At 36.7% G+C, this 22,731-nt stretch overlaps 1 protein-coding gene across 4 annotated transcripts in view; it reads left to right on the plus strand.

The window, feature by feature from the left end:
* LOC126484080 (synaptic functional regulator FMR1) overlaps positions 1-22,731 on the plus strand; it is a 261,579-nt gene that overhangs the window by 3,776 nt on the left and 235,072 nt on the right. For all 4 annotated transcript variants that reach the window (XM_050107455.1, XM_050107477.1, XM_050107462.1 and 1 more), the window contains exons 4-5: positions 4,346-4,509; positions 9,082-9,318. In XM_050107455.1, coding sequence (XP_049963412.1) covers positions 4,346-4,509; positions 9,082-9,318 — 401 coding nt within the window. The remainder of the gene's footprint in view (positions 1-4,345; positions 4,510-9,081; positions 9,319-22,731) is intronic.

Here is a 22,731-nt window from a genome sequence, read left to right on the forward strand (position 1 = left end):
TGGTATGACCTGTTGTTTCACAGGTGTGCCAGTTACAAGGCTCGTATAGGCGGTGGTAGGAGGGTACATAGGGCATGTCTTGCAGTGGGGACATTCACAGTGGTAGGAGCCATAGGGTAGGGAGATGGGTGCCGAAGGAGCATAGGGTCTGCCGAGAATATTGCAGAGATTGGGAGGGCAACAAAAAGCTATTCTAGGTGTGGTGGGTAAAATTTCAGGGGAGGATTTCAGGGAGTGATGCGTTGTCAAAGTAGCTGATTAATACATTCCAGGCCAGAACAATACTAAGTGACCAGTGGTGTGCTAGGAAGCTTTCTTGGAGGGTTGTTTTTTGAATGAACATATTACCGTATTTACTCGATTCTAAGCCTCACCTGAGAAATGAAACTCGAAATAAAGGAAAAAAATTTTCCCGAATCTAAGCCGCACCTGAAATTTGAGACTCGAAATTCAAGGGGAGAGAAAAGTTTTAGGCTGCACCTCCAAATCGAAACAAGTTGGTCCATTGTAATATGAAACACAATTTAGGTCGAATGAATGACGATACAGCTATAGTTGTTTGGTTCGAGTCGTAAGCTTAGCAGTTAGCTTTACCAGGTAGCCATTGCTATGCGTCAGGCGTTCAGTCTGTGTTTATATGGGTACCCTTCCTTTTTCGCGTGCTTCGTCTGGTTTGAATTGATTGCTTATTTTTCTTTGATCTGATAAGTGCCGTTCTCTTTGTTACAGGTGTTTACGTCACTCTAAGCTGAAAATGCATTCTGATAATGAGTGTTTACGACCTGTCGCCGCTTGCGGCATGGCTTGCTCTTGTGCACAGTGCCGCCGTTGGTGTGTGGTGGTTTTTTTTTTTTTTTTTTTTTTTTTTTTTTTTTTTTTTTTTTTTTTTTTTTTAAATTAAGGAATCGTCTTATTGGCGAAACAATGGCAAGAGACTGCTTTCTTTGATAATGATCAACAAGAACCAAATAATAGACTGCATATGATAGGTGTTCTGAACGAGAGTTTAGCGGAAATTTTTCTCCATTTGAAAATCTTTGCAAACGCCTCTTTAGTACATTAAATTCTGCACAGAACTTAGTCATCTTAGATTTAAAAATCTAGTCAATTGCCGTGCTTCATTTCTGACTATCACTATTAGGCATAAGAATAATACGAATATAAACATGACATGATATGTATATTCTTCCGCGTTTGCTGTTGTCTCTCTAGTTTCGTAGTTTATTAGGCAGACAGGATTTAAATGAGATAGAAGCAAACACGAAAGAATACGTGGCAAAATGTTTGTATTCGTATTATTCTTATGGTGAAGAGAATACTGCATGTGATTCACAATTCATAATAGTTCCTATTAGCAACCATCTCTTCTCACAGGTAGGAAAAAAATTCAGAAATCAGAATGTAGAGTTGGCCATATTGACAAACATCTCAAACAGTCTTGCCAGTCGGATTTTCGTAGTACATTGAAATGCTGCTGCATTCGAAGATGAACAAAACGGAATTTGTATTTACTTCATTGGATAATGTATGAAAATGCAGTGGTCGAAACTCGTGGCGGAGAAAAAAAGCTAGTCTTCCAACTTTTTTTAAAAAAATTATTTACTGATTCAGAGGTTTTGATGCCAGTATTTATCTTTGTGCCTGCGTAGCACTACATATATTCGACGGCAGAAGTTAGTTGTGGCGGCACCTACCAACATTTTTCAGAACTTCCGCTTACTTTGCACTAGATTCTAACCCGCAGGCGGTTTTTTGGATTACAAAAACCGGAAAAAAAGTGCGGCTTAGATTCGAGTAAATATGGTAACGCATGAGGTAGAAAACAGATGACGGTCTGAACAAGAGACGATTACAAAGACTGACAAGAGGGTTACATAAGAAGGAATGGTGGCCACATGGGATAATATAACAACGAAAACAATCAATTTTTGACAAATTGTTTTCATTGGAAAATACTAACACATACATAAAATCACATAAGTGTTTCCAGTGGGACACAACTATGGTGTGCGAAATATATAAGAAGTCCTGACTTTCTCATTGGCTTTGCCAAATTCCTACCTAACTTAACCTTTTCAGCCAATCTTAGGTTACACTATAGATTAATCAGAACTTGTGTTCAGTAAAATAGCTAATCTTAGCACTCAAATCAAGTTACCACCTAATCTGGTCTGGATCTTGGGCTGCACTAAATTTAACATGTTGCCACTTTCACTTTAAAAAATAGTAGTGATAGTGACGTTACGACCTAATTTTTCATTTTGTCACAGATCACAGCAGATTGACAGTGTTCTGAGCTTCAATACACCCTTCAACAGATTTCATTTGACTGGGTGGGAGGTTTAAAATTGGATAGGATTTCCTATTGTGTGATGAAAGATTGTAATCACTGATCACAAAGCACTGAAATTAAGTGTATGTATGAAGTCTGATGAAAGGTAACGTTTATAGTTAATGTCATGTAACCTAACACTTAAACACACAGCAAATCGTCCTAAAACTAATGCATGTTAGAGATACATTTAATGCTGGCTATCAAGTAAATTGCGTACTTCTGTGGTAAAATATGTAAATATCAAAATCTCCAGATACAGCATTTTAACTTACCGTAACATGGCAGTAGCTGATCCCCTTCCATCAGCCAATGGCAGTATGTGGCACATGGACTCACTGTTTCATGTGAACTTATAAATGTAAGACATTGTGTGTTAACATCCAAGCTGCCCAAAGTGTAGCAGTGTACGTCACTACTTCTCCAAACACACATCCACAACAATCATCATCATACTGTGTTTACATCTAGGCACAAAGTAACAATTTGCAATTGTATGATTGACAGGGATTATCTTACAGTTCAGAACAGTGTTATGAAATTGCCCCTTCCTCCCAGTGCATTAGTGACAGTTCGAATTGGTCAGCTGTAGTATTTTACACAGGCAGACTCAGTGCATCCATTGTTTGTTATGCCATCAGCTTTAATAGTCTCACTTTCACCATACAATGTTACTATCCCAGTCATAATTAAGCTAAATCAAATTTTGTTCTGTCTGTGATCATTTGGTTACGTATTCCATGGATCATTTTGCATGATAGATTATAATGTGGAATGAGTCTTAGACATTCACATTGCAAATTAATTTGTACATGTGGTTACAGTCTGAACATTTCTGAGTTTATTTTTTATTACACAAAAGAAAAAAGATACATAGATGTTAGTAACTCCAACCCACCACCTCTTCTGCATAGTAATTGTCAAGGAGAAGCTCTTTAGATTTGTTTTCATTTCTGATATTAAGATGAAATAGTAATTTATTGATAGCATATCATTTTGATTATTGCCCATGTTAATGATGAAAACTGGTTTAGTGTCCAGTCTCAAACAAAATAAATATTTTTGGTAAGTGCTCTTTTTCTGTATTATCAAACGGAAGTGTTCAAAGTGTGTTTCTGTCATTGTTGAAATATTTTCTTACACATATCTTGCACAATATTGCTATTGACAGCAGGTGTCTACAGTTAAATTTTATTTCAGTAGTCACGGGATTCTACAGTATCCACATGGATAAGCTTAATCTTTCATGAACCTGTAATTTTTTAATGGTGTTAGACTGGAATATTGTGAAGTACAGTTAGTTTTCCTTCAACTCAGTGTTATAGAAGTGAGTGTGGCAACACCTTTTAGAATACTGAGTTCAGATTATCGTTCATAATATTTGTGTAGTTTGTAATAGATCATTCTGTTACGCATGTGTAATAATGTAACTTCTCCAAGATGTCATGTTGCGTGCTGTGATTTGATAATAGCAAAATGAAGTCACCATGTTGAAGTAAATGTTTTTGATGTTTAAATCCCATATTTTGTTGTCTTTACATTCATATGTGCATACCACGGAAGTATATAATTTAATTGATGCATCCTGTTAAGAGCTCTACAAAATGCTTGATACCTAGTATCATCTGTTACATGTGATGGAATATGACAGCAGTGGCTAAACAAATTGTCACCAAAAACCTGTCAACAAATTTTCAAGTCCTGATTCAAATGTGATAGTCTCGGAAAACCATTAGGGTTTCTTTTTTGGAATTTTCTTAGCCAAACAAAATATACTAGTTTCACACATAATACGTAAGGATACTGTAGTCCAGGCTTAATTAAAGTTAAGATACTAATAGAAATGCATACCAAATTTCTGTGACTTTGTGGTTGTTAGTACCGTTACTTTCGTTTTAGAAGCCTCAGTAGGTATCTCACTCAACTTTAATTAACATTGGCAGTGAAGTATCTGCTACCTTCAGTGATTATCAATCAAATTTTTAATTTCTTTTTTATGTATTTGAATTTCAGATGATAAAAGGTGACTTCCATGTAGTGGAGTATCTTGGCTGGGAGAGTACCTATACGGAAATAGTGGGCAGTGAAAGACTAAGGCCGAAAAACCCAAATCCTCCTATAAGTAAAAGCACTTTCCATAAGTTCGAAATTGAAGTACCTGAAGAACTAAGGGAGTAGTAAGTTAACTTAAGTTTCTTTGATTTTTAAATTCCTGAGTAAATATTATTGTCAGAAAGATACCTTACGTAGTATCGTTGTTGAAGAATTCTCTCTCTCTCTCTCTCTCTCTCTCTCTCTCTCTCTCTCTCTCTCTCTCTCTCTCATATATAATCATTTTTGATAGTCACTTATTTGACCCCACTTCTCTTCACTTTCTTTTCGCTTCTGTTTCGTTTCAAAGTTCGTATTTTTTGTTAACTGTTTAACAAAAGTTTCTCTTATGTAATTTTATATAAAAACAAAGATGAGGTGACTTACCGAACAAAAGCGCTGGCAGGTCGATAGACACACAAACAAACACAAACATACACACAAAATTCAAGCTTTCGCAACAAACTGTTGCCTCATCAGGAAAGAGGGAAGGAGAGGGAAAGACGAAAGGCTGTGGGTTTTAAGGGAGAGGGTAAGGAGTCATTCCAATCCCGGGAGCGGAAAGACTTACCTTGGGGGGGAAAAAGGACAGGTATACACTCGCACACACGCACATATCCATCCACACATACCAATATGACAGCAGTGGCTAAACAAATTGTCACCAAAAACCTGTCAACAAATTTTCAAGTCCTGATTCAAATGTGATAGTCTCGGAAAACCATTAGGGTTTCTTTTTTGGAATTTTCTTAGCCAAACAAAATATACTAGTTTCACACATAATACGTAATGTGTGGATGGATATGTGTGTGTGTGCGAGTGTATACCTGTCCTTTTTCCCCCTAAGGTAAGTCTTTCCGCTCCCGGGATTGGAATGACTCCTTACCCTCTCCCTTAAAACCCACTTCCTTTCGTCTTTCCCTCTCCTTCCCTCTTTCCTGATGAGGCAACAGTTTGTTGCGAAAGCTTGAATTTTGTGTGTATGTTTGTGTTTGTTTGTGTGTCTATCGACCTGCCAGCGCTTTTGTTCGGTAAGTCACCTCATCTTTGTTTTTATATATAATTTTTCCCACGTGGAATGTTTCCTTCTATTATATTGATATCATTAATTTGAATCCAACTCTTATGTAATTTGTTAGTTATAAAATGAATTTCTTATGGGTATGGTTGGTTGATGTATGTACACGAATTTGCCGGGTTACAGATGTTCACTTGCACATTCGCTCTTCAGTTTTGTTAAGTTTAATGGATTGAATTAATCTTTGGTGTTTTATTGCAATTAATGCCTTAGTTGGTGAAGAGAGATGTTTCTATTAGTATTGTATACATGCCTAGTTTTTAAACACTCAAAGCATTGTGTACTCTACTGAAGTTATTGATCTGGTATTTTGTTTGCCTGGCAAATATATAGAACAGAGTATTAATGAAAATCGAACAAAAGTAGTAAAAGTACAAATTATTTATTAAAACAATTTCATAATACTTTACTTTCATAGCAGTTCAGATAGCGGTTGTTATTCAAAATTATTTACATTCTTAAAGAAATGTGTCCATAATTTTTTTTTTTTTATTTGTAGTCAGTGTAAGACTTATTGTCAGCAATTTTCTTAATTGCTCAATAGTCCCAGAATGATGTGTACAGGCAGCTTTTTAACTGTCTCCAGGTCAAATCAGATAATCAGAAATAATTTCTTTATAAATAATGAGGCAATGATAACATTAACAGTAGTCCGTAATATTGAAATCTTAAATCTGTCTTGTTGAAGCCAGAGTTGGAACCAATTTTGGATAAACTCCTGATATTCATTTCCTCTCAAGCTTTTCATTAGTGATAACGAAGTGTTAACCAGATTCTCTGTTAGTTAACTCAAAATAGAGGAAAGACTGAAGATTTCTTAAGTGATGCCAAGTACAAACAATTTAATTGTTCTCACCACTTACTATACCGAAATTGAGTGGATTGTGATTTTATAAAATTTGATTATTGTATTTTAATGTGGAAAGGTCACTTATTTTTTAATTAAAATGGTTTGTGTTATTTAGTAATCTAGTGGTATACACACATTTGCTGTGCAGTTTGCACTTCGGGTTGGGAGAAGGTTAATAATACTGCTTTGACTATTTCCCAGTCATTCCTTCATGAGTAGTGTGTCGGGGGGGAAAATAGTTAAAGTAACAGTGAAAGGCATTTTTCCACCTGCTTCTGATGGGAGGTTCCCAATTACAAATAGAGACTTTGTTAGGAACTCGTGGGCCTCCAATTTTTGCCATGCTTTGTAGCTGCTGCAGAAGTACTACTAATAAATTGGGTATCATAAGGAAGAATATCTCGCCAAGTTTTGCAAAAGCAGATCATGTGAAAATTGCACAGGTAAAAGCTCTGACACATTTCTTCAAAATGTTTAATTGGCCAGTCTAGTGTGTAAATGCACAATCCTTAGGAGGAAATATATTGATGAAAAATCTTTTCCTATAACATGATCCCTTAGAGTGAGTGCAATTACCTGCATAGTTGACTATACCGTTCTGTAATATTTTAATCCATGAATCATCTTCATTATTGAAATATTGTCCATGGTAACAGATGATCTTCTTACTAGTACACTTCATTCTCAAAAGATTCACATTCTTATTAGATACCATCATACGAATGAAATTACATATTGAGTGTCTTTCTAAATGAAGAGACTGCAGGATGTATAGGGCGAAGAAAAATTTGCGCTCTCAGACTTTGCAGCGTGATTCCTCACATACTTAAAATGTTGCAAAAATTTGCCCTGCACATATTTCCAGCAGTAAATGGACATTAAAGCTTGGCCAATCGGGCAACACAGGAATCACATGTACGGTAACTACCCCTGTCAGCATATAGGAATAGTATTGCACAGCTTCTGCAGTGGATAACGTATTAGGTTAGTATCGATGACGTCAACTGTGCCTAGGCGTACTTGTTTTTATTTGCCAGTTCGTGGTTAACACGTCTTTAGTCGCAGCAGGCTGTTGCATCTATTGTGCATCACATCTTTTAGCTTCAGTTCTACTTGATTTATCCTGATACTGCTAGCTATGAAATGTTAGCTTTTGAATTATACTTCTTCCCTATTGACAGTGGACATGATGATTCCAAATTTACATTGGCGATGATGTGGTGGTGGTGGTGGTGGTGGTGGTGGTGGTGGTAGAAGCAGCAGCTGTAGCAGCACATGGAGGTACTTACTAAACAGCATGCGCTTGTCAGACTCGGTGTTGGAGGGCATAATTATTGGGTCCATGGTGATAATACTTACAAAATGGTAATAAAGTTTGGAAATCATTTGCAAAGCTTGTTATGAACCCTCCTGAAGATATAAGGCCCTAATGAAATACGGTGGACCTGAACGCAGTAAGAATAATAGATGGTAGTAACTGATGGGGCCATGGTGGGGGGGGGGGGAGTACACAGATAACTAGATTGGAATCTAGTAGATAAAGTAGTATGGAACAATTTGCATCCACGATGTGCAAAAGGCTTCTTTTAAAGCTGAACAATGAAAACTATTGTATTTCCATTTCAGTGTTTGAAGTGCGTAAGTGCAAGTGTTTATGCAATTAGTGTTGCCAGATTGTCAATCTTTAATGTCTGTTTACTGTTGGAAATATGTGCGGGACAAAATTTTGTGACTGGCATTTTTGTATTGCAAGTATGTAAGGAATCGTGGTGCAAAGCAAGTGTGTGAGACCCCCCCCCCCCCCCCCCCCCCCGCCTAGTATTTTTCATTGTTAAAGTGGTTTGTGTAACCAGACTCGGTAATAATCTTTTCCTAAAGAGGGCAGACTACAATTCTGTCTAAAACAGTAGTTGTCATATATCCTTAGCTGGCAAACTTCATCTGTATTCAGAGGATGTGCCTGCTAATATTAATGTACAGTAATTTGTCAAAGTTCATTTAATCCTGATGGTGCTAGAGCAGGTGAAGTTTAATCAGGTGCCAAAAATTGTCCCAAATTCATCAGTAACTCCATTCAGGGGCTTTACTCAACAGACGAATTAGTCCAGAGTATTAATGACACACTTTTATCTTGTGCAAAGAGAAGATACTGTCATTGTACTGGGCTCTGAGCCAAGAAAAATCTGGAAATAAAAAATATTGCAGCCAAGGTGCTTATGGTTAAAATTGGATAACTTATTGTGCCATCCCCCTTGCTGTTTAGGAAATCGTGTGCACCAAAGGGAGTGTGAATGGCTGGAGATCGACAATTTTAAGAGGCAGTAATATTTCTCCAGCTAAAAAGAAGTGATAAGATAGTGCTTCACGTGTTGAGATTAAGTTCATGTTTAAATTACTTTTGTGGCAAGAGGATAACCCAATAACCTATATGTGATGTAGATTGTATTCCACTTTTTTTACAAGATGCCATAATTTCAAATAGCTATGGACTTGTCCAAAGTTTAGATGAAGATTAGACCAGTCAATGTACCTGTCAATTTCCTAATATTTGTGTCTGTGGTAGGCCTGCTACAGACGTTCTAGAAATAGTTGGAGTTTCCTTTGTTAATTAGTCTGTTGAAATAGTGGGGAGGCACTCTCTCTGCCATTTTGTGTGTGTGTGTGTGTTTTTTTATATATAGTTTTAAAGTCTGTTATTGAATTATTGAAGGAATTGATTAATGCTTACAGTGCAAAAATGGACTCTGCACATAAAGAGTTCCAGAGGGCTATTGAGGCTGCTATTTGTCGGTATGTTCCTGAGCGAGGGGTTCTTAGTGTTATTTCTCGAAGTGAACAATCAAAGAAAAGATCTCAAATGCTTCAAGAAATGCATTTTCGGAACCTCACACAGAAGGTTCTCTTGCTCAAACGCACCGAAGAAGCAGCTAGGCAACTTGAGTCTACGAAGCTGCAGAATGTTGGGGGGTGAGTAAAAGCAAATTTCTTGTTGGTCCTATGGTATTACCCTATTTCAGAAATTGGTGTACAGCTCTTCATGCTAAAGGTAAATAACTAAACAGTTGAATGCAGAAGTCTGTAAATAATTGTCATTTGTGTGTTTGAAAGAAGTAGATGATCCTACATTTACTTTTGTTACTAGTGTTATCAAATCCATATTACATTCTACTACATATAAATTTATTGCTGACCTAATACGTTTATTTTCATTTTAATTAAAGTGTAAATTTTCCTGTTCTGACAGTACGTAGACCATGTGGTTATTTATGTAACAATAAAACTTCACTGTTGAGCTGTGTGCAGATGAATATTGTGTATTTTCTTAATCACAAGATTTTTTGGTGTCCTTATGTTAGCATACAGTATGAAGCATATTGAGGGAACACTTCAGTTTTGGCAGTGTAACAATTTTTTTTAAATGTATTAGTGGTATGAACATTCCAGCTACCGCAACACAAAATTTCAGTTGTACAGTGGGTAACTGCTATCTCAAACAATTCACTGTAGAAGATACAGGATAAAATGCCAGTTCTTGTCTTAGTATAAATCTGTAAAGATTGATGCTTACACAAAGTGGAGTTAACTGTCTGTCTGTTGCTTTTTCATTTAAATAAGACCTGAAACTCTGTTTTCTGATAAGATGGTTAATAAGCCTTGAAGATTAACTGCAAAGTAGTGATTGTCGTACACTTAATGGGTGAGGTATAAGACACTAAAGCACTTTCTCTAGGTATTCATGTATTGTCTCCACTCATTCTATATGTAAAGCAAAAGAAATATATTAAGATCAGCAGTCTAGTGCACAGAACTTAATGGACTCAGTTTCTTTGCGAAGTCTTCAAATTGCCATAGTATTGTTAAAAAGTCTGTACCTTTTCCAGCAACAAAGTAATCCTTATCTAGTTCGAAGTGCAGCAATGGGCTGACAGATGTCGGCAGAAATTTATCGGGGAGGAGACAAAATCGTAACATTGGCATTTTTGATACAGCTGATGATCCAGTGAGTTCCAATATTGCCATGCCCCAAGTACCAATTTTGGTAGAAAGTATACAAAACTAATATAAGGATTCATAATTCTTCATTTAGTGCGTTCGAGATACGTTACTATGAAAGCCAAACGTGTTGCATATATAGCAGTGAATGCAATCTTCTGATATTGATATATAAATATCATGCTACTGTTTTTTCAATAATCTGAAATTGTATTGTATCGTAATTACATCCAGGATAACAAGCAAGTTAAGAGATGTATATAGAAAATATTGACGAAGAAATTATTATATTCCAGTAATGTTAGGCTGACACTGACATTACAAATCTGTAATGTAAAAATTCTGAACAATTAAGAAAATTCTGTTGGATGCAACAAAAATAAGCAACAAAAAACATTTAAATGGTGGAATCAACTTTATTAAAAACTTGTTTCTCTTTGTTGACATTTTGTTTGCTTACCATACTTAACACCTGACTGTGTTAACGGTTTCCTTGTAATATTCCCATCCTTTCTATTTTTATTAATGATTATTGTAACTAAAGTTGAATAAAATATTTTGGAAGTTAAATTTTTTGGTTCTGTGTCTACAGTGATACTTAAAATAACTTGGCGGAGGGTACCCAGTACAACTACTAGACTTTTTTCTTTCCTATTTGACTTGCAAATAGAACCAGGGAAAAATGACTGTCTATATGGCTTTGTATGAGCCCAGATTTTTCGTATGTTAACCTTGAAAGTTCTTATGCACAGAGTATGTTGTAGGCAACAGAATTGTTCTGCAGTCAGCTTCAAATGATGGTTGTGTTAATTCTGTCAATAGTGTTCGTCAAAAATAATGTCGCCCTCCCTCCATGGATTCCCAATTAGTTCCCCGAGGATCTCCTTGGCACTTGAATTTTCGTTAAAAGCTGCCAGTAACAAATCTAGCAGTCCACCTCTGAATTGTTTGTATGCCTTCCTTCAATCTGATCTTGTACAGGTTCCAAATATAGCAGTAATCAAGGATAGCTCGCAGTAGTGTCCTATATATGGTCTTCTTTACAGATGAACCACATTTTCCTATAATTCTCCCAATGAACCAAAGTCGACCATTTTCCTTCCCTACCACAATTCTTGCATGCTTGTTCCATTTCATATTGCTTTGCAGCGTTTTGTCCAGATATTTAAGTGACAGGACTGTGGCAAGCAAGACACCAGTAATGCTGTATCTGAATATTACGGGTTTGTTTTTCCTACTCAGCTATATTTTTTAACATTTAGAGCTAGCTGCCATTCCTCACATCAACTAAAAATTTTGTCTAACTCATATTGCATCTTCCTACAGTCACTTAACTTTGACACCTTACCGTGTACCACAGCATCATCGGCAAACAACTACAGATTGCTGCCAATTCCGCCCATCAAATCATTTATGTGTATGGAGAATAATTGGAAAAAGGTACTGTGTCAAACGCTTTCCAGACATCTAAAAATATGGAATCTGACTGTTGCCCTTAACCGTAGTTCACATTGTATCGTGATAATAGGGCAAGCAGAGTTTTGCATGAGCAGTGCTTTCTAAAACCATGGTGATTAGTGGACGTAGTCTTCTCAGACTCAAAAAAATTATTATACACGAACTGAGAATATATTCTCAGCAAACCAGAGTTAGGGTTTCTTGTTCTTTTGCCCTTAATATACACAGTAGTCACCTGCACTTTTTACAGGTGCTTTGGACAATGTGCTGGGCTAGTGATTAATGATACATCAAAGCTAAAAAGACAGCCAGTGCCGTGGAGTATTGTTTCTCCATGCAAGGGATGCTTATTACTATGTTGTCCATAAAGGAGTCTGTTTAATGGTCAAATGACGGTATGTTTGTACAGCTCTCCTGTGTGAACAATTACTTGGAAAAAGTCTAACCCAGAACCAGTTTTAGACTAAATAAGGGAAATCTCCCAAATCGGCCCTCAAATTGGCTGGTGGAACACTTTTTAATAGTCCAGGAATAAACTGAGGTGGTCCTTACTTCTTCAGTTTGTCCTCTTATTATGCAGTCACACCAGCTAGACTGAAGAATTCTTAGCAAGGCTGACTTTGGAACTGTGTTGCACCCAATAGGGTTAGTTTGCAATCCCTGGGAAGACATCTTTTACAGTATTTTTCCTATCTTCTACCACAGAAAACACTGTTACCCTTCTTTAATTGATGTGTTTAGCTCCCAAGATAAAGTATAAATGTACACAGTTATACTATAGCATGGTTGTGTTCTCGAGTAGGTGCGACAACTCTGCTGTATAAAACTGAATGTGTATTCAGCAAGTCATCACAAGTCTTCTTCATCCACAGAAAATGGTAAATTACTGTTAGATTGCATTATGCGATCTGTTGTTTGATAAGGGATGTACGAGGAAATGGCTGAAAATATTGAAGACACTATTTTGGCATGGTTCTGATAAGTTTTGCATCCATCTTAATGGCAGAACAGTGCCAAAATTGCCTCCTCAACTAGGAACTGGCATAATTTCCTGTGGGCAGTGAAATGACCAAAAGACTGAAGATGTACAGTGATAGCTGAAGTCACAGTATTTCCCGATGGGATCAGCAGTGTTAAACCTGCATTTCAGTATTCAGTGCTAGAAGAATGGGAGATTACTGTGGTGAATAGTCTGTAGTCGGATTCCATGAGGATGGAAGGCTCCCCCCACCTCTCGTCCCTTGTGGATGCCTTAGGTCAATCAGCATTCTTTTTGCAGGCAAGTAGATAAGCCCAAGTTAATTTCTTATTGGATCACTAGGGGCCAGTTACTGAAACAGGTAACTAAATAAAATTATTGAATAAAATTACGCCTGTTGATATTTCTTCTTCTTCTTCTCCTTCTCCTTCAAGTCTTCGGCCAGCTGCAGACCCATTTCATTTCCAGAGGGTGGAATTACAGGAATTTCTTAACTGATGGTCTTGTAATTGCCCGTAACATTTTTGTTTGAATGATGGACTAAAGAGGCATTAACTGGATAATCTTGTTCCTTGGTGATTATAAGTGCATTTGAGGCACACAGAGAAAGTTATATTTTAAAGGAAATGTAAAATGGATACTGGTTTTGCACTAAAAACAGATTTGCAAAATTAGCGGTATAGAATGAGAAAATAAAAACATTATCTCTAGAGACAAGTATCTTAATCAGTCAATTCTGTTCAAAGATTGAAAAAACAGTTTCTTCTTAAAAGTTAGCAGCAGATATTTTTGCAAAAAAATCAAATTTTTGGTAGTATAACAAAAGCATCCAGAAGAAAGTGCTTTAACCTCTGGGTTGTATGTGTTTGTTCTGTAAGTGTAAGTGGCTTCTCATCGTGAAATAATTTATGTTGTTACAATTTTTTGTGAGCTGTACCGTGTGTGTCCACTAGGAACATCATAAAATGATTGTTGGCTCGAGAGTGCAGTTCCTGAACATAAAAAAATCTGGCAGTCAGGAAATTTAGGAAATAGTTATTCAATTGATGTAGAATTTTTGCATTATGACAAAACCATAGATGTTATTAATCAACACTAAAATACACATTTGAAGAACATCAAAGAATCTCAAAACTCTCAAAGTAACAAATTTTCTTCTAGACACAATGACAATGTTTTTAATCATGATCAGCCATACACTGGCCACCTTCAGAATTTGCAATGGAAAAGAAGAAAGTCTACATTTAAATCTTTAATATTTTAGCCAGTTCTGCTTCAAATTGACATTTAAGTAAAAAACCTCTTAGCACATTTAGTGTATGCTTAAATGAAAGGTAACATTTCAGCTAATAGTTGGAGGTAATCGGTTAACAGTTTGATGAACTTTGACTGATATGCTTCCATGATGTACGTATCACACTATTGGAAATGTTAAAAAAAAAAGTTTGGCAATGCTATATTCTCCTATTCAATCTGAAATTTTCTTATCACTGTTGAAATTAATGAATGTTACTTGGTGTGAGTAAAATTACAAAAGCATGGAACACATCTTTTTTTTAGTGGTAATGCAGTGCAAGTACAAAATTAGCAATTTGTGAAAGCCTGTTAAAAGCTAATTTCTTATAATATTGGTGAACCACTTCTAACAGTATAGGCTTAGTTGTGAGACTTTTGGGTGTGGTAATTCAGGAGGTATGAAAATTTGAAATGCACTCCATTTTGTGGGTTATTCATAAAAATATGCCGTTTCTGTTAATTTGCCATAGGTGTGTAAAACAGTGCAATGTGTGTGTCAGTACCGGTTAAAGTGGAGACAGAAGAAATTCCACATGTTTTATGGGAATCTTTGAATATCTGAAGATTAATGTGCATATTAAGAAATTGGCTGAACTGTCATTTGATGTGGCTTCACCATGAGATGAGACATGTTAGAATTTAAACTGTATGATCAGTATGAAAAGTACTTTCTTTAATCTTTTGTTTTCAGAGTAGATACAGAGCACAAGGTTGATAAAATGTAAAATATTGATTTCCAAAATTTAATACACTGACGAGAATAGTGAATTGTTTCCTTTTTTCCAGTTGAAAGTAAAGTGATGTGTTAACAGTTTTTTCCTCAAAAGTTTCATGATGTGTAACTCATTCTATACCACATTCCAAAATTACTGGATAAGGTTTCCAATTTTTGATTCAAATAATTCTGTATGTTCTATATCAAGGTGTGCTGAATTGAGATAATTGTTCAACAGTTACTGTTTTCCAAGTTAATGTTTATACAGTTGATATGACACATCTTGAGACATCAAGAATAAGTTTATGAAAAGGAAAGTCGCTACTCTCCATATAGCATAGAAGCTGAGTCGCAAATAGGCACAACAAAAATTCTGTCACAAATAATGCTTCTGACCATTAAGGCCTTTGTCAACAATAGACTGCAGTCTCAGGCACACTGCAGTGTGGTTTCAGTTGCTTGAGACTGCGGTCGTTCTTGTGAGGTGTGCGCGTGTCATCTATTGTTGACAAAGGCCTTAATGGAAAGAAGCTTTATTTATGACAATTTTTTTTTTTGTTGTGTGTGTCTGCAACTCAGCATCTCCACTATATACTGAGTAGCAACTTTCCTTTTCATAATATTTTTACATTCCGTCCAGAATTTTCCGATGTTTGAAGAATTAGTTTATAATAGAGCAAAGTGTGGAATGGTATGTTACAGACAAATGTTTGACTATAGGAAGCAGATTCAATTGATATACTTTTAAGCCCTTATGCAGACAGGAGGCTTGCATGGAGAAGTGCGACAAATTTCTGTGGACTGAATACTGAAAAAATGTCAGTTCATTTATGTGGTCAAACTCGCCTCAAAGAATCTTCCAACATGAAACAGTGTTTGACGAGAAATAGTTCGTCATTTTTTTTTTATACAGCAGTACTCGGTTGCTAGGCAGTTGACCATAAACCATAGGAATGTGCTATGTTTAGCACTCATGGAAGTTTGCAATCATTGTTAGTAATTCAGCATAAAAGAATTTTTTAGTGAATTCCATTACAGTGTAGTGTGGGCATTCAAAATGAGTTAACGATAAATTATTTACAAAGTAGCCCTATAGTGTATTACTGAGTGAGTTAGTGCAGTGTTGTGCAAGCTGAACTCATATTAGGGAGGAGAGAAGTCCAAATCTGTATCTGACTGTCCAGATTTGGTTTTACTGCAGTTTCCTTAAATTGCTCAAGCAAAATGCCATGATGTTCCCTGAGGAAAGGTCATGGCAGATTTCCATCCCCATATTTTTGTAATACAAGCTTATACTCCGTTTCTAATGATCTCACTGTCAATGCAGTGTTAAACTCCTACCTCGCTCCCTCCCTCCCTCCACTTCAGAACTTGCCCAGCTTTGAGAAGCATGGTTTCTGGGCAGAATCTTCCCATCCTACCAATGAGAAGGTGAAATATTGCAGTCTAACATTAGGTTCAGAAATTAATATGGGGTATCAGCTCAGTGATGTGATTAAGAGCAATCACATGGTAAAATATTTAAAGGGTATGTTCCAGTTATTGGAAATTAAGCCTTTACAAGTTTCTGTGTTGCGAACAAGATCTTAGCATGCACTTACGTAATCAGCATATTTAAATTTGAAATGGTACTTTTGATTTAGCCTTAAAGGTATGTAAAAATTGACAACCTTCATTTTGTCTGTCTTAAAACTGGAGCTCTTTTTAATTAGTGAACCTGTAGAGGCTTGAAAATGTGGCATAAATTTTGGTGAAATTAGCACCTAATTTTTGTTTGTGAACAGTCAATATACAAATTTAAAAAGATGTCATGCTAAGTGCCTGAAGACCAAACCGTATCAAAAGCCGAAACATTAATACTTTGAAATTGACTTTTTTTAAAAATTGATGATTGAGGAACTTTCTGACTGGTATATTCACTTTTGTAAAATCTTAAGTGAAATTTTCTATGGAATTGTCTGTTTCTTTCTTTTGGCTGTATTTAAGCTTTCAACAAAAGGTAGATTATGTTGAAGCAGCGGCATTTTCCTGCTGGTGAAGTGAGTGCTTCTTCGATATGAAGTGTTTCTCGACATTTTTTCCCCACTGAGGTCAACAATTAAAATCCTGCAGAATTGTAATTTTGACCTTTCATTATCATTCATAGTCTTGTGACCCATACTCAACAATGCTACAGTTGGAATTGACAATGCACGAAGTGTACAAGTAGAACTGAAAATAACTCTGTTAGACGAAGAATTTCAGAAGAGTCAAAATACGTTGACAGGTTTTGTTTTTTCAATCACTGTAGTGCAAAATACAGGCACGGGCAGTTGGTCACAACTGTAAACAAACCAGAACTAAAACAGCCAAAAGAGGGGACTGGTGTGAAGAAACATCATCTGCCTCCCTCTCACAGGGTGACAACCTATTCCTGTGATCTGTCACGCATGGTTGTGGGTTTCATTGATCTGTTTTGATGATGCGAGTCATAATTGAACGCTGTTGTAGACAAGGATTTGCATCTTCATTCATTCGTTTCAAAACAGGAGAAGGAATAACTAGCAATGCACAACACAAAGCATTCAATAATGGGTATGACAGAATTGCTTACTGATTTTGGCAGTGTTGCAAATGAGTTAGTGCATGCCAATCTTCAGCCTGTATATGATGAAACTGCAATTCAAAACACTCACCATCTAAAACTATCACGTTAAGTGTCAACATTATATCAACTCTTGAACTGCAGTTAGCAGGTTAATGTATGTATTTGTTTGTTCTAAGAGGCTAGGTGTCAGTCCTATGTTATATTACACTGGGTGCATCTTATACAGAACATTCAGCTGCCCACAACTGGCATGATACCATAGCATCACATGCACTGATACGTTGTTGATTTCATGCTTTATATTTTGTAAACATGTTATTATGTGTACTATCCTTGCAAATTGGATTTCAAAAGATATGATGCATTACTAGTAACCAAAATTGGTTTAATTTTTTTTCTTTTTGTGCAGAAAATAAAGCTACTTCAATTTATCTCTGATAAAACAGTCTGGGTACAGTTTGCTACTAAATATATCTTAGGTAATTTTGCACTTTGAGACATAATACATCTTTAGTCTGATTTTTTCCAAAATGTGAATTTCTCGGATTCCTACTAATATATAATGAATTGAAAGCTAACACGTTGCAGTGCATGGAGCCTTACATTGTTCGAACACAAATTTTATAAACATGAATTGTATACTATTACTACGGATGTCTACAAAGGAGCTTCACTAAAAGATAGTGAAATGATATGTAATATCAAAGCTGGCAGATAAGTTAGATCAACAGTTGATTCAATGACAAAAATTGAACACCAACTCCTAATCCAGGTGACTTCAAAAGAAAATTTAAATGATGTAATTCTGATAAGGTACATCCAGCTATGTTTGTGTAGAGGAAAGTTTAAATTTGAAGCACTTGGAAATAATTGCTACTAGTATAAGGTCCTGGATCGAATGCAGATAATTGAAATGTGTAAAAGTAACAACTAGCCATGTAGTTAAGGTGTTGGAACAGTCAAGGGGCATGTAAACAGGATTGGAAACATTGCTGAGCTGCTGTAGAGCTAATTGTAGTGACTCTCTCCTATGACTATACCCGGGCCGCTGAAACATTGCACTTGATGTTTGCGTATGAAGTTGGCAGCATAACAGAGTAACAAGTGAAGAACGATAGGCGCTAGACGTTCAGCGTGGGGCGCCAGCCAATCACAGCGCAGTGAGCACTGCTGTTACTCACGTGCTGTGACGTCAAAGTTCTCGCGTTGCCGGCTTTGTTTAGTGAATGTGTATACAACGTGAATTGTATGTTGTTACCGTGTGTTTTCGTTGTACTGTGTGCTATATCGTTGTGACTTTTGTTACGTTGTGAGTGTACATACGTGGAAAATGCCACCGAAAAGACTTCGTTCCCCTAGTGACAATCCTTTGCGTTGAGGGGTGCCGCTAAACAGCCAGGCACTGGAGTTACTACGCAGAACTCGAGTTTTACGAGCAGGAGAAAAACTACGTAAGCATTCATGGACGGCCATCAATTCCTGCCGACAAAGTGGTGGAACGTACGTCGAAAACTCTTGGTATTAGTGCAAGAACCGTAGTAAGTACAGGAGTATTACTACAAAACTTGGAAGATACTGAAGTGAGCAGTAATGATTCCGAGCTGTCTGGATCAAATAATACATTTTTATCAACCCCAGGAAAGAAGAAAAAGCGACCTAGTCCTATCAGAGATTCAGATTCTTTCCAGACTGATGCAATTCGTAGGCATGTTTATGCTTACTACAGCAGAAAAGAGTATCCGACTGTAGCTAAGTTACTAATCTCTTTAAAAGAAAGTGAACTCTTCAGGGGTGGTAAAACATCACTAAAAATTGTGCTAAAAAACATGGGTTTCCGTTACAAAACGCTAGACGGACGCAAAGTGCTGTTAGAGAGGGCACATATTGTTACCGCTCGTAGCATTTTCTTGCACAAAATTGTGGGCAGACATTCATTCCATAATTTGGCTAGACGAAACGTGGGTTAATGCTGGGAAAGCTGTCAGTAAACGTTGGACGGATAACACCCAGCAGTAGCGGCCATCAGCCGACGGGAAGAAGAGCTAGATTAATTGTGGTCCATGCAGGCTCCTCCAGTGGTTTTGTCCCTGACACACTTTCAGTTTTTAGATCAAAAAAGACTGGTGATTGCCATGAAGATATGGATCACACACGATTTGTTGAGTGGTTCAGGAACCTTTTAAAACAATTTCCTGTCCCTACAACAATTGTAATGGACAATGCTCCATATCATTCGGTGATACAGAACAAAGCCCCAACCACAAATGATTGGAAAGAAGTTATGGTGCAGTGGTTCGAAATATTGCAACAGATATGAGTATGACAAAGGTTCTGTTATATTCTCTTGTTAAAGAAAATAAGCCTACGACACCTACATATGTAGTAGACGAAATTGCCACGGAGCAGGGTCATACTGTAATAAGGCTGCCACCATATCGCTGCCATTTCAACCCTATTGAGTTAATATGGAGTGATGTAAAAATGTATGTAAGGAGCAACAACAAGTCCTTTACAATAACAGAGGTGGAAAAGCTGTTGCGTGAAGCTTTTGTGACTGTGGATGTGGCCTCATGGAGAAAAAAAGTTGAGCACATCGAGAAGCTTATATGAGCAGCACAGACAATAGAAGGCATTATCAGTGGCCATGAACAATTAATGATTTATCTTGCTGATGACGACGATGAAGACGGTTTTGGCGATGAATCGGACAACAGTGGCGATGGCGAGCTGGATGGAATTGCGCCATTACCGCTGTAAATTGGTGAGTGAAAAACTACTAATATTGGTTATTTATTGCAATCTCGGTTATTATTTATTTTGTAAACTACGTACATTATTGATTTTAAAGAACCAGTCGTCAGATGCTTGTTTTTTGTATTTCTTTGCTCCGTTATCGAAAGGGTGCGCATTGTTATGCTTTTACATGCATTATTATACAGTTGCTTACTTCCTGTCATTGTAGTACAACTAAAAATGAGTTTTTATATACACTGTAATTGCTCAATCGCTTGCATTTACGAGACGGGACGGAAAACTGTATCGTCGTCTGGTGTGTGTAGAGGCTGCTGTTGCAACATCGCTATTACATTATAGCCAACCTAACTAGACAAAAAGCGAACTGTCAAGTGCAATGTTTAACCGGCGGGGGTATACATCATTCTGGCTGGCTGTATTTACCTGGTGTGGCACCTTGGTAATAAATTCATAACTGCACAATGACAAACTATGGTAGTACAGTGGAAAAATAAATTCCAGAAGGAAAAAAGTTGAAGTGCCCGAGCAACAGCATTGGCACACTCTCCCATCATCCCACCCCACCCTACTCCAGTCAAATTACTCTAGATAAATTGTGTGATTGTTTCTACAGTAAGGTCATGCCTCTTTACATTTCTCATCCTTGTCAGAGAGTTTGGGTTAATCATACATTGCCTGGAGTTCAGTAACATTACCACCATTCTTTTCTTGTTAACTTTTGTGCAGCCGACTATAAAATATGCAATTTACAAATTTGAATCTGTCGTGTCACTTTAATGTACTGTATTTGCCACATTAATATTGTCAAAGTGTTACAGTCACCTCATGTAATGCATGAATGTTGAAACTAGGCATTGCCTGCCCTAGCAATAGGAGTTGACAATTTTATATGCCAATATTTTGCATTCTGAAACATTCATATATCCTTAACAGTAATCATTTCTTGGAAGCTGTTCTTTGGTAATGATTTCATAGCTGTTTAATCTGCCATAAGAAAGTACAGTTCGCCCAAAAAAGGGAGAAATGAGCATATGGCATTGTTGGCTGGGAACCCCATCTGGGGAAGTTCGGCTGCAAAGTGCAAGTCTTATTTCATTCAATGCCACATTGGGTGACTTGTGCACTGGTGATGAGGATGAAATGATAAAATAACATCCAGTCCACAAGCAGAGAAAATCTCCAACCCGGCTGGGAATCAAACCTGGGCCCACTTGCATTATAAGTGAGTCCTCAAAGTCTGAATGTGCAACTTAATGTTCAGTGTCTGTTGCGTGCATAACATTGTTTTTTATCTTGCTTGTTTAATCATTAAAATTCCTTTTTCCTGCAAAGGCAAAGCCATCTTTTTTTCAGCATCATGTGTTGTAAAATATTTTGAACACTGGATTACAATCATATTACAGTTATCTTCTCCTTAACAAGTCTGCTATCAACAACAACAACTGATTTATTTAATTATATATAAAAAAGCATTTACATTTTCTGTGCATACCTGTGATAGCTTTACATGGTCTTACGTGTGGTAAATGATTTGGAGAAGGGAAAAAAGTGGGATTTCTCTACAGTGACTTAAGGGAGCTGAGTTCCAGTGTGTTTCTAATAGGAGATGAAGCCCTTGGATCCACCCACTTCTCATTCATAAACAGCAAATAAAAGTACTTTGTTTTATAATAGGAAGCCCCACATTGAATTAGACAATGCAGTGTCCTGTTTCTAAGGTTACTTCAAAAACAGGTTTGAAACTAGAGTGCCTGGAATGATTTCAATAATTTCCATTTATTTATGTACTCAACACATCCCTTCTAATTGCTTTTATGTTGTTATATTGTATACCATGTTCTTTCAGAGCACCAATTTTAAACAAGCCACATTGTATTGAATTTACTGTCAGAAATCTCATTACTTCTGTTATCAGCTCCATAAGTAGTGCAGCAGTAGACATTTACTGTCAGTGGTCTCATACTTAAAAAGTCATTGATCATTAAATGCTTCATCAGTCAAAAGAAAGAATTAAGACGTGTGTTACTGAGTCCTTAAAATGAACACCTACTGTTAGTTGTTTGATAGTATAGTTTATTACTGCATTCAATATATAGTTTAAACTCAAAACATAAAACTTGAGTCTGATGCATCCAAACACAGCTCACATTCAAAGAATAGGTTCATCCATTGCCAAAAATCTAAGTACTCATTTTCTTCATTTTATCCCCCTTCCTCCTTGAAACACATTACCACTCGTTCAGTTCAGCCATTTTTTTTAAGCCTCTTGAAACTTGCTGCTTCATTGGCAAATTGCTCCTTTATTGGCACACTGGACTGCTTCATCCCATTTTCCTTATATCTTAGATCATATAAAATCATCCTGTTTCTTTATTTGCAAAATATTGATTCACCCGAAGCATAAAATCATTTGGCATCTTAGCAGTTGTGAATTCTATTAAATTCTATTGAACATACTTCATAATACTTGAATGCAATAAACATAGACAATGCATCTGCATTCTCTGGCCTTCTGTCTGAAACAGCTTCACTAATGATCAGTGATCATACAGAGAGACATTGTGGAACAATGCTGAGAGTGCAAAAACTCTTCAAAGC

The sequence above is a fragment of the Schistocerca serialis genome, chromosome 1, assembly GCF_023864345.2.
Source record: "Schistocerca serialis cubense isolate TAMUIC-IGC-003099 chromosome 1, iqSchSeri2.2, whole genome shotgun sequence".
NCBI lineage: Eukaryota > Metazoa > Arthropoda > Insecta > Orthoptera > Acrididae > Schistocerca > Schistocerca serialis.